Below are 12,428 nucleotides of genomic sequence, written 5' to 3'. Positions count from 1 at the left end.
TACTCCAGCTATTGACAAGTACAATTACTTCTTTTTCATGTGACAACATTGATATATTCTGAGGAAGGTTTATTTGGAAAATGACGAAATATGGAGAGCAAAGCAAAGACAATATCTAAATATGGGAGAAAAGGAGAAACAACTTATTTTATCACTACTGATACTTGCTAAGTGACAGTCAAGTAATGCACACCAAATAATATACAAGTCATATTTTGTTTTATGAGCCTGTCCTGACTTGAAAGCTTTCTCTTCCGGGAGTCTGCAACATAAATTTAGCTGCTCGCTTATAGCGATTTTTTTAAACCACTACTCAGCAACTGAAGAAGAACAGAGTCAGGAGAGTGAAGACGTGAAATTACCTTGTGATCAGTGCCTTTCACTGACAGTCATTGGAAAGCAACACTGTGATTTATTTACTGCACAGCAGCTCATATTTCGTCATTGCCTAACTTGAAGGAAGAATTCCCCATTGTTCTACCATATGCACACTGTATTTGTAATGATTGTTATACATTATGGTTTGTAAAAGGGAATCTGATCACGACTACCTCATCCCAAGACCTATAATCCATAAAGCACATGTTGCCTGCAATATAATCAAATTACTCAGATAAATTTTAACATGGGATTTTCCTGGCAGCAAGTCAGCCAGACATCCACATATATGTCTTATGCAGAATTAGAGAGAAGTAGGATATATGATTCGTATCCTGTATCAAAGAACAGCAATCAAAATGAAGAAGAATATTATTTATTCATTTGTTAATTATTGTAATGTTGCTTAAATTTTCTTTAAGAACCTTTCACGTTTTGCAAGCAGTTAAAAATTTAGTTGATAAATTGTACAACACATGAAATAAATGCAACGGATGATTTTGGGAATTCCTTCAGGAACTCAACGACTAACGTGGATTCTTGAAATATTGTTTAGCTCACATTTAGCGCATGGAACCATTTTGGTAAAAAAGATGAAGCAAGCTACAAAGAGCTTCTGGAGAATACTTAGTAAGTGAATTGCCATTTAAAAAGCATGCTATTGCTCTTTAATGAAGCTGCACTGCAGTTTAGTGCCTAGCATTTGACCCAATGCCCTTGCTTAATTATCTCAACATGATTGGAAATAAATGTCAATGCATAGTATTCTGAATGCTGCTTAAAGCTTCGGATGTTGAAAGAATCACAGTGGGACACTTTCTGGGATACTTCACCAACACTCTATGTCAACAATTAACTTACATTATTGAACCTATAAATGAAAAGCATGTCAAAATGGATACAAACATCAACTAATAATAGCTGTGCATTTCTTTAGTGCCTGTTCTGCATGTTGTTTTTAATTTCTTTTTTACTGCCAAAGCCAGCAATTATTGCCCATCCCTAATTACCCCCAAGAAGGTGGTGGTAAGTGGCTTTCTTAAACCACTGCAATCCTTCTGGTGAAAATACTTCTATAGTGCAGTTGGGAGGGGAGTTCCTGGATTTAGATGAAGGAAGGGTGACACATTTTGAAGTGGTGTGTAATGTAGAGGGGAACATGTAAATGATGGCACTTGAAGCCTCTGTTCTTTAACCTGGCACAGGTCGTAGGCTTGGGCAATGCGGTTGGAGTGGATCAGGAGAGTAACTGCAGTGCACTTTGTAGATGTATACACTGCATCCATGATAAGTCAGTGGAGACAGAAATGAATGTTTGGGGTTCAAGTCAAGTGGGTGCTTTGTTCTATATAGTGTCAAACTTCTTGAGTGTTGTTAGAGATTAACTTGTCCAGGCAAGTGGAAATCACAGTCACCTGACTTGTAGTTGGTGGAAAGTCTTTGGAGTGTCAGGATGCAGGCTACTCCGCCTCTGACCTGCACTTGCAGCCACAGTACTTACGTGACTGAACAACTGAGTTTCTCATTAATGATGACTCTCATGTCGATGGTGGGTGAGTCAGAAATGCTAATGCTGTTGAATATCAAGGTCAATTGATTAGACTCCCTTGCTGGAGATGAACATTGCCTGGTACTTTGTAGCATGAATATTACTTTCCACATATTAGCCCATGCTTGATTGCTGTCTAGGCCTTGCTGCAGTCAAGCATGGAATGGCCTCACTTGTTGAGGAGTTGCAAATGGAATTGAACATTGTGCAATCATCAGCAATCCCCACATATAACATTTTGATGAAATAGCTGAAGGTGTTTGGGCTTATGATACCACCTCAGGAACGCCTGCCGAGATATCCTGGGGCTGGAATTATTAAATTACAACCACAACCCACCTTCCTTTGCCTGGTTTAATTTTCTAGCAGCGCAGTCCCATTGACAGCTGTGTGGCTGGTGAAAGGGTGATGAAGAAGGAGGAGATGGAGAATGGAGAATGGAGAAGGTTTTGCAGGATGACAAGCTTTGAAGGCCCAGCTTTGGAGTGCACTTCCCCAACATGAACTGGAGCAGTCTGTGGTGTCTGACAGGTAACACCAAACACTGGTAAAGAACCTGTCATTCTGAGAGAGGACAGTAGATTCGTGCTCTACAGACCAGCCGCCACTCCCCTCAGGTTGTCTCTCTGCAGCCTTAGAAGTTTGTTGAAGGAGAAGCTTCTCCATTTCGGTGACACCCTAGAAACTCCTTTGAACACTGGTATCTACACCCATGAAGATGGATGTCTGAGCTTGAACGCTGGAAGTCACTGTTGTTAAGATGTTGTTTGAGCTTTGCTTGTGTTGCAATGGAAGCTGCGGTACTGGCCATCAGAAGATGGTGAGCTCCACGTGCATATGGAAGGAGTTGCCCACCAGTTCCATGCTGTGAAGCATATCATCAGCCTTCTGTAAGCTGCCACATCAAGGTGTTCTTTTGAGTCAGAAAGCATGTGTATAATGTCTGTTTCATGATCTGTGCATTTACACCAACATTTCCCTTGCCCTGCAGGCCACCCATGCTTGGTGACCTACCACTTGTAAATCCCTTCTCTAACGTAACTTCTGAGTGGTGCACAGTCAGTGTTTGAGCTGTTGGATAGGAGTGGAAAATTGAGTGTCTCCAAATTCACTCTTTCCTTACTCTTCAATGACTGCCTAACCAGGCTGCAGTTCCTGGCTGTCTTAAAGAGGAAAAGCACACTGACAGCTTAATGGTGGAGAGAGACATGGGGCAGGGGGATGGTGCAGTAGGGGCATGCTTATCGCAGAGCTGTGTTTTGTAACATGTGAGATCGTAGAGAGAGGGGATAAAGCAGAGAGGGGGAGTGGAATACAAAAGGAGAATTAGATGTGAGGATACTGTCATCTTCTGTGGTTTCAACTCTACCATTGGCCACAAGCTCAGTCATGGCCCCTTCCACAAAGGTCTGCGCTGCCTTCTCAACTGGAGGAAGGTGATGCAACCACACTTGCCCCCATCTATCAGTTGCTATGCAAATAAGAAAACAGTGTGTGTTAGTGAGTGTTTCGTGTGTATGGGTGCTTTAACAGTGAGCAGTGCATGCAATCAGTGAGATGTAGGTGTGAGTCTTTGAGCCACAGAAATCATGACATTCGGTGTGAGTCCTGATTATTAGTAAGTGAATGCTGTGGGAGTGGTACTTTGAACAGGGTCTGAGTCCATTGGTGCAGCTGATGGAATACGGTATTTAATATTGTAATCACTGAACTTGACCACACATGCAAGCTCATGGAACTTTTGCTCACCCTTCATCCAGGCCTTTGTGCCTATTACCTGCCACTGATATCACAGCTATCATTTTGTTGTTCATTTATGGGCTGTGGATGTCCATGGCAAAGCCAGCAACTATTCCCCATTCCTAATTGTCCTTGAGAAGGTGATGGAGAGCCACTTCCTTGAACAGGTGTGGTACTTCTGGTGGTCACGGGTCCAGGATTTTGATACGGCCACAATAAAGAAGCAGCAATATTTTTCCATGTCAGGATGGTGTGTAACATGGAGGTGAACTTTTAGGTGATGGTGTTTCCTAACAGTTGTGCCTTTGTCCTTCTAGATGACAGTGGTTACATGTTTGAGAGGTGCTGTCAAATACATTTGGGGATTTCTTGCATTGCATCTTTTAAGTAGTACAGACTGTTACCACAGTATGCTAGTGGTAGAGAGTGTACCTGCTTGTGTAATGGATAAAATGCCAGTCAAGCAAGTTGTTTCATTCTGTATGGCTTTGAGCTTCTTGATTGTTGGTAGAGCAACGGTCACGCAGATAAATGGAAGGTATTGCATCACATCCTTGATTTGTTGATGAAGAATTAATTTAGGGTGTCAAGGGTTGAGTCATTCACCACAGAACATCCAGCCTTTTCCCTCATCATAATTCTCTCATCATCTGTTGCACGACCTATCTGTTAGCTGCGCTCTTAGGACTCAGTCAGTGATGGTGAGCCACTCTTGGTGATGTTCTACTGCTGGAGCACATCTTGTGGCCTTGTTGTCCTCAGTACTTCTTCCTATTACAAGATAATCCATTCCACCTACAAAAAATTTGGAGCCGAAACTTTTTGAGAAGCCTTTGCTGCAAACAAAGAGTCTTTGCAAGCTATGTGATCCTTTCGATAGAAACTCCATTAATTCTGGGTAATTTGACACATACATAGACTAACACCTGCAACACTTACCCACGGAAATATGTCTTCCATCGAGCCATTCAAAGCCAATTGCAGCAAATTATACCAGACTACAATAGTCCTCCAGGGAGAAAGATCATTATCTCCTTTTAATTATGCTGATTAAATTATTTCAATTAGAAGACTGACCTTTTAAAGCAGTGAGCTGCAGTCAGGACCCAACAGCTGCCAATGAGAGTGGCACCGCACAGCAGTCTCCCTTCTCCATGGGATGCTCTCAGTCGGATGGCTGCCTGCCAAGGCCACCCGCCCCTGTGTAAGGCAGGAAGCCAAACATTAAAAAGGCATTAATCACCAGGGGCCCAGCAAACACAATAGAAAGGCCAGCACATGGATCTTGTCACTCACACTGACAGAAAATCTTACCCTTGCAGTTGTGTCAGGAGATCTCAGCTGTTGTTGCTTTGCTAGCTTACACGAGAAATTAAGTGTGTGTTTCCATTGCATTTTCATTATCTACTAAACTGAAGATCTGAATTCAAATAGCATATATCATGTGGCTTATTATTTTTCTTCTCTCCTATTTACATTGCAGAAGCATTTTCCATTGTGCTGAGTTGCAATGTATAAAAGTTCCAAAATCCTTTATTGTAATGCATTTCTATAGCTCCTTTCAAAGCCTTGAAACATCCCAAAAGAACCTTTCAGTCACTGAATTACTGTATTTACTTGTATCATTGGTCTCACTGTTGTAACATAAGAAACACACATTTTCTTACACTTATTTGTGTTAAGTTGTACAGCAAGTTCCACAAATGGCAAAGATGGACCAGATAATTTCTTTTTTGATGATATTGTTTGAGAGAGAAATATTCTTGGATACAGGGAATAAGTACCCTGCATTTATTAAAGCAGTGCCTCAGCATCTTTTATGTCCTTATGGAGCAAGTGAGGCCTCAATTTAGCATCTTATCTAAAATACTGTACCTGCAATAGTGCTACATTTTCTCGATATTATTAGTCTTGATCATGTACTCAAATCTCTGGTGTGCAGCTTAATCTTAGTTGAACTCCAGTGCCAATGTCAAAACAACAAAGTTAAACTTTGTGCTTGCTATTTTATATCACTGGTCACAGAGGCTCAAAATGGTCCTCAATGTTGGAAGCTATTCTGTGTAGACCAACATCTTTTCCTGTCCTGATTAGGTTTATTGAGCTCTCAAGTTGTTTAGTGGATCTGGCATCCATCAGCAACCACTTATGTTTAACCATTGCCAGCAGTCTAAAACCATCACCTGAGTGGTGTTCCAGGCTACTGAATGAACACTCAACCATGATTGACAGTAGAGCTAAGTCAGTTCATATTTTCACTCAATGATGGCAGGCATGTACAAGTAAGATGTTGCCACTGTGACCTGGCTGAATACTCCATTTCCGACTCTGTAGTCCAACTTGTGGCACAGTAGTCAACAATTAGTTCTCATGCCACACAGCTCCAGCCACCTGGGCTTCATCATGACTTTGGGGGCTGTCCGTGTGAAGTTTGTACATTCTTCATGTGACTGTGTGGGTTTCCTAAGCCATGGGTTAATTGGCTATTGTAAATTACCCCTAGTATAATTCAAGCTGAACATTTATAATATAGTTTTTCTGATCATATTCATTATGCATTTAAAAATTGATTAGCTCAACACTTGGTATCATACTGGATCCATACCAATATCAAATCAAATGAGACTAAATAGCGTAAGAGCCTTATATCTGTTTTAATTCTCTCAAATATTGCAACAGACCTTTCTGTAAATCTTCAACATATATGCTTTACCAACATATTGAATGAGGCAACAAGACAATAATTTGCACATATGTTTTGGCAATCTATAAATATATGGAAAATTACCAATGTAACAATTTCCTAAGAAAATTTATTTTATGCAATGAAATATTTACTGACCTTAGAGAATTTTTCCCACCAATGATCCGTTTTTGCCGTTGGTTTAATAATCGTAAGCCACAGAGAGAATTCATGGACCCTAAAAGGTTTAAAAGCAATGATACTCAGAGTTATTTATTATGAAATATATTTTTACTGAAGCTTTGAACATTGAAGGGAAAGCATTTAGTTTCCACATTATAATGAATGTTTGTTTACAATGCCAGAAATAGTATAATCCCTCTGTACAAATTATGGAGCTAATGGCTTTTTCATCCAAATTTTGAATATTTTCCAAGTTTCTTCCCATTTCACTTCGTTCAACTGTTCATATATTTCATTGCTTCCTTGGCACCTACAGAGTATCACATACTTTAGGCCCAACTTGTAATTGAAATTCTTGGTTTAGATATATCTTTTTATTAATCTGTTCCTGGGCTGGAGAGAATGTCCATTCAGGATCGACTGAGGAGACCAGGCCTATGTTCCTGAGAATTTAGAAGAATGAAAGGTGATCTCACTGAAATGTAAACAATTCTTAAACCAATTGATGCTAGAAGAATGTATCCTCTGGGTGGTAAATTAGAACCAAATATCACAGTCTCAGAATAAGAGGACTAACCATTTAGAATTTAGATGTGGAGAGATTTCTTCATTCAATAGATTGTTTCAGGATGACAGTGTTTGCAAGCAATAAGCTGGGCAGTGCCTGTAGCATCACAAGATGCATTCCCACCGAAAGAAGGTCTTCATTGGGACCGTGCAAATTGAGGAATCATCCAAAACAATTCAGAATAAAGCCTAATTATATAGTGCATGATCTCTTACTAATCCAGGGATCACATTGCCAATTAGGCACATGTTTATCATTGTATACGTGTCATTAACAGCTAAATGTTGGTGTGCTAAATTTCTGCTAGCTTTCACTCCATATCTGCTGGTAACCTCAATGTACATTTGCTAACTTCCCCAAAACAAAGTTGTGTATTGCTGAAATTTTTCTTCTATGCCATTTCCACATATAGGCCATCAATTTTCCAAGAAACATACAACAGAAAATCAGATCAATTTCAGTGAATTTGAGAAGGTGTATGCCAGATGAATGAAACCATCATTATCCAAATAGCTTCAAAGTATAAAGGCTATCCAGAAAATCGGTCACTTGGCAGTTTTTGAAGTATGATCAGACGAGGAGGCAGTTGGACATATTTTTCTCTTATAATGCTAGCTGGTAAAGGATTGCATGTGCAGACCATATAGGGAGGGAGGATTGCACATTTGTAACAAGGCCTATCTAATTCTCTTCTTGGTATTATATGTGGACCTCTGTAATCCCGCCTATCTGAATTTCTTCTGTTTGTTTCACCCACATGATTCTTTATGCATGAGAATCACAAACAGAGGAAAACCACCTTAACCACAGATGTACCTAATGGCTCTGCCAGCAACTGGTTCCTGCTTTGCTGAGCATAGGGCAAGATCCTTCTACACTCCTAGAAGCTATATCATTAAAAGTGAATGGGAGTCCTGACTTAACCCAATCTGGCAACTGAGAAAGAGGTAGATGTGAGTCAAACATCTCCTTTGCCCAATTTTGCACTCCAGTGATTTCAGGAGGCCATAGAAATATGATGAATTCTTCTTTTTTGAATGTTAGCCACATTAGTCTTCAGTGGGATCGATGTCACATAATTACAACCTATTCAAAATAAAACTGCACATCATTGACTGAATGATTTGGAACCATATTTTTTTGTATAGAGCAATCTACTTGCAATTCTCCATAATTTGGTTCACAAACAGTCAGGATTCTCAAAGCCTGTAAAACTGCACAAACTGTATGTGCATCATGGTGGTAATGTTCTCATTCCAGCAGGCTGGTAATTATAAAACATTTCAATGAAGAACATAGAAATTCTTCACATTACTCTGCTGCGTACCAACAGTCATATAACACAAAAGCAAAATACTGTGGATATTAGAAATATGAAGAAAAGCAGAAAGTGCTGTGAATACTCAACAAATCAGGTACCATCTGTGTAGAGAGAAATCAGATCAAAGGGTCACTGATTGAAACATTAACACAATCAGTAACTTAGTTCTGTGCCAATGATTGCAAACAGCCAGGTAAATCCTTTCCACATGAACATTTTTCCTGCCTTTTCATTATAGGTTCATGTACTACTGTCTGGTGCCAGCGTGCTATTCCTTCAGTCCTGACAGCAGGACCAGGTTGCATTAGCCGTGGGTTTCTTCGGGCTCCTCGTGTTTGATTAATGAGCATTGTGTTTCTGGTTCTACAGTGCTTCTTTTATCCTGAGCACCTTGCCATCTGGCTGGAGTATTGTTAAACACAGCTCAGTGGAGCAGCCAGACTTAAGTGTCAGCTGAAGCAAAGTGACTACTTTTTGACAAGACCAAACGTAGCCAGGGAACAGGGGATGAATGAAATAGAGGGGTGCCACAAATTCTGATGCTCTTTTCCTGTTGATCATATCTAACTGAAAACCTTTACTACTTAAGGTTTCATAACTTATGTTGCAATGGTATGTTCTAGAAAAATAATTGTTTTACATCAAAATACTTAGGATGCAATTAGTGAATGAGGGATATTTAGGGATCTTGAGAACATGCTTAATGGCAGGACCATATTATTATTTTATTCCACTACTTCCCTCTCCCCCCCACCCCCCAGCAGCCAGTCAGATTGAAGCTGTGCCAACTGGAATAATTCTATAAATCCATTCAGATCAATCAAAAAGTGCAGCAAATACTCAGCAGATCAAACAGTTCCTGTGGAGAGGGATACAGCGGTGATACTTTAGGTCAAAGTCAGATTTCCAGCAAATGCATGTTTTTGCTTTTGCACATCTATTTAAATAAAAACAGAAAATACCAGAAATACTCAGGTACAGTATCTGTGGAGAGATAAACAGAGCTAACAAATCAAGTTGATGTCATTCTGATCAAAATCCATAAACCTGAAAAATTAACTTGGTTTCGCTCCACTCAATTTTTTTTCAGAACTTTCTGTTTTTGTCTCAGATTTTCGGCATCTCCCTTGTTTTATTTTTCTATCCACTTTGCTAAACAGCCTTGTCAAAGAAGAAGTCAAACATATTCACCTATGTTGCCTAGGCTTCCTGCTTTTTTGGCACCATAGTCACAGATCACACCAGCATCCTCACTGTGTCGACAGTTATGTGTTCCAATATCTTGTTTGCTACAGTCTTCCAGCGTCTGTTCATTCCCAGTGCATTTCACATTATCCATGTGTATTGGCCCCACACCATCTCCAAAATAAGCCAGTGACCTTGCCTTGGCTGTGCCCCTTAAAAAATAACACATGCAATACTTAGAAGACATCAGACTTTGATTAGCTTCTTTTTATTGTTAACACATTTTTAACATTGTTCCTTTCATGAAGTGGCACAGCCTTTAAATGATATTTAAAGTTCTGCATGCATTGGGCATTCTTCACTGACTGACTACTTTGAAATCCATGTGCTGACCATAAAAAAAATACGCTGAGTGAATTTATGCCGTGGAATTCAAATTATTCTGTTACAGTGTAACAGAACATGGGATTCATGTGCTGTAATCAATGAGCTGTCAATTTCATCCATTTGCATTTACATTTTTGCGCGCATAAAAGAAACTCAAGTTTTCAAACATTCCACTGCAACTCTGTCACTGGTTGTAGTGAATCTGTACACTGCTTACATATCTCTCTCCAGGGATTAATGATTCAAGGAAGAGTGGAGAGTCTAAGGACTATGATCCCCAAGCATCATTACTTGATCAGACAGGATAGATAGGCCAAGAGGACTTCTCCTGTCTCTGATTTTTTTTAATGTGTTCATATCTATAAGTGAGGGCTTACAAATCTGGACAACTAGAGCAAACACAAATCTTGCTAAACTCAGAGACATGCTCCCTGTGGTCTAATTGATGTCACTTGTCTTTGTTATTAAGCCACAGTCAGTCTGATTGAGATGGTCACCAGCCTTGGGCTGAGGTAAACTTTAACAGTAAGTCCACAATCCAATGCCAGAGAGTGGGTAGCAAAGGGTGGAAAAAGAGAATGGAGGTCAGAGAGCAGAATTAAGATCATAGGTCAACTTGGAGTGAGAGATCAAAAACCTGAGTGCAAATGGAAAGACAGATAGAGATCCAAAAGACCCAAAGACATCCAAAGGTCAAGGGGAGATTGAAGGATTCAGCTGGGGGTCACAGATGGGGCTGAAAAGGATCAGAAAGGCCTGGTTAATGGGAGATCATGGGGTATTGTGGGTCAGTTGGGGGTGGGGGGGGAAGTGGTTGGAAGGGTTGAAAGTAGTCTCTTGACCGCAAAAATGTTTCACAGACAAGCTGCTCGTCCTGGGCTACGAGCAGTATAGGAATCAGCAGTCCTCAACTCATTTTAGCTGAAGTGTTTACTGAAGGAACCTGACTAGTCAGGGTTAAAACTAAAATGTAAAAAAGGTGAGGCACACAGCCTCATTCAAGTATCTAAATGAGCCTGCCGTCTCCAGAGGACAGCTCAGTCACCTATCCTCGCCCCAACCCCCCAGTCCCATCTCCATTTATAGAGCACTGATTCTGCATTAGACTTTGAACAACACTTGTTGTAGGTGAATATATTTTGACATTGCAAACTTTTTTAAAACACAGTATCTGTGACAACACTGCTACTCTTGAATTCTGTTTTACCAGCAGCCACCATTGTTTTCCTAGTATCCAAGGGAATTGCTTTGATATAGCAATGGCAGTCTTAAAATTCAGGGAAAACAAGAAGTCTTGAAGGATAAACAAGAAGTCCAGTCATAGGGAGGGAGCAAACAAATACAGGAGTAACCCACTCACCTTTGTTCCAGGATCCACCACACTGGATGTGGACCAACTCACATGAGTTTGAAGAGGCCTCCTTGTATTCTCATTAAGCCTAATCTCTACACAAGCTCTGCTTTAGGAACAGCACATCATGACTGTGGTTAACACGTTATTCAATGTTTGCACATCCGCACCCTTCACAATTAGCACAGCTGACACTTGCTGCATTAGGAATCCTTCCGCCCACCATCTCCCCTATCCACCTACCAACTTTTCTCCCCCGACCATTCCACCACCACTCCCTACACATTGCCATATATCCATGGCTTTTGGGAATAAAAAATCTTCCATTCCAATCAAGTGCAAATTGTGCCAGGCTGAATAAACAGATCACTGCAAGTAAAATCACCATGCCTTCATCTTGACACAGGTCTTGCCTCCACCGTCAGCCTATGGCCTAGGCCCAAAACCAAAGGGTAGGAAGGATGGATGTGATTTTTCCTAAGTTAAAGAAATTTAGGCAATCTGAGCCCAGTCCCCAGGCAGTATAAGTCTTTTAAATAAGAGACTAATTCATGTTAAGTCGATACTCTCACTTCCAGTGGGTGATGTGTGAATTCAAATGGCTGCCAGATGAGAAGGTGAAGGAGTTCAGGCAACTTTTGAATCCCAGCAGATTTGAATGAACTTCACTTCCAATCTGGCACCGTTACATTTGGGCTTGCAGAGCTCAATGCGGAGACTGGATAGAAAAGCGTTCAACTAACAAGTACCCACACCCTTCACCTTCATGGCAAAAAATAAATCAAATGGTTTTCTGAAAATCCAAAAACTGTAACTGGTGTACTGTCTATAAAAGGATCTATCTCTGAAATTTAGAGATCCTGCTTATGGTCCTCCCTAGCTTCTATCTATGAAATACAATCCAGAACAGAGCACATTTGCCGATAGTAGACTGAGCTTTATAAGAAGAGGCCACCCAGAGTTATACTAAATGGGGTTTAGTAAAAGTTGAAATAATTGCAGCATATTTCAGTTCATTTCTGGAGCAGCTGTGATTACCTGAAGGTAACTCAATTGTGTTGAAAGCTGGTGGAATTTCCTGCT

General features: G+C 40.4%; 1 protein-coding gene across 2 annotated transcripts in view; it reads right to left on the bottom strand.

The window, feature by feature from the left end:
• The window catches only part of prss12 (serine protease 12), a 96,353-nt gene that overhangs the window by 14,366 nt on the left and 69,559 nt on the right, over window positions 1-12,428 (bottom strand). For both annotated transcript variants that reach the window (XM_052041280.1, XM_052041281.1), the window contains exons 9-11: window positions 9,614-9,819; window positions 6,510-6,588; window positions 4,745-4,867 (exon numbers count right to left, since the gene is read on the bottom strand). In XM_052041280.1, the coding sequence (XP_051897240.1) occupies window positions 4,745-4,867; window positions 6,510-6,588; window positions 9,614-9,819 (408 nt within the window). The remainder of the gene's footprint in view (window positions 1-4,744; window positions 4,868-6,509; window positions 6,589-9,613; window positions 9,820-12,428) is intronic.

This window comes from Pristis pectinata, chromosome 2 (assembly GCF_009764475.1).
Source record: "Pristis pectinata isolate sPriPec2 chromosome 2, sPriPec2.1.pri, whole genome shotgun sequence".
Lineage (NCBI taxonomy): Eukaryota > Metazoa > Chordata > Chondrichthyes > Rhinopristiformes > Pristidae > Pristis > Pristis pectinata.
Note: the sequence above shows the minus strand (reverse complement) of the source record. Positions and strands in the feature narration are given on the sequence as shown.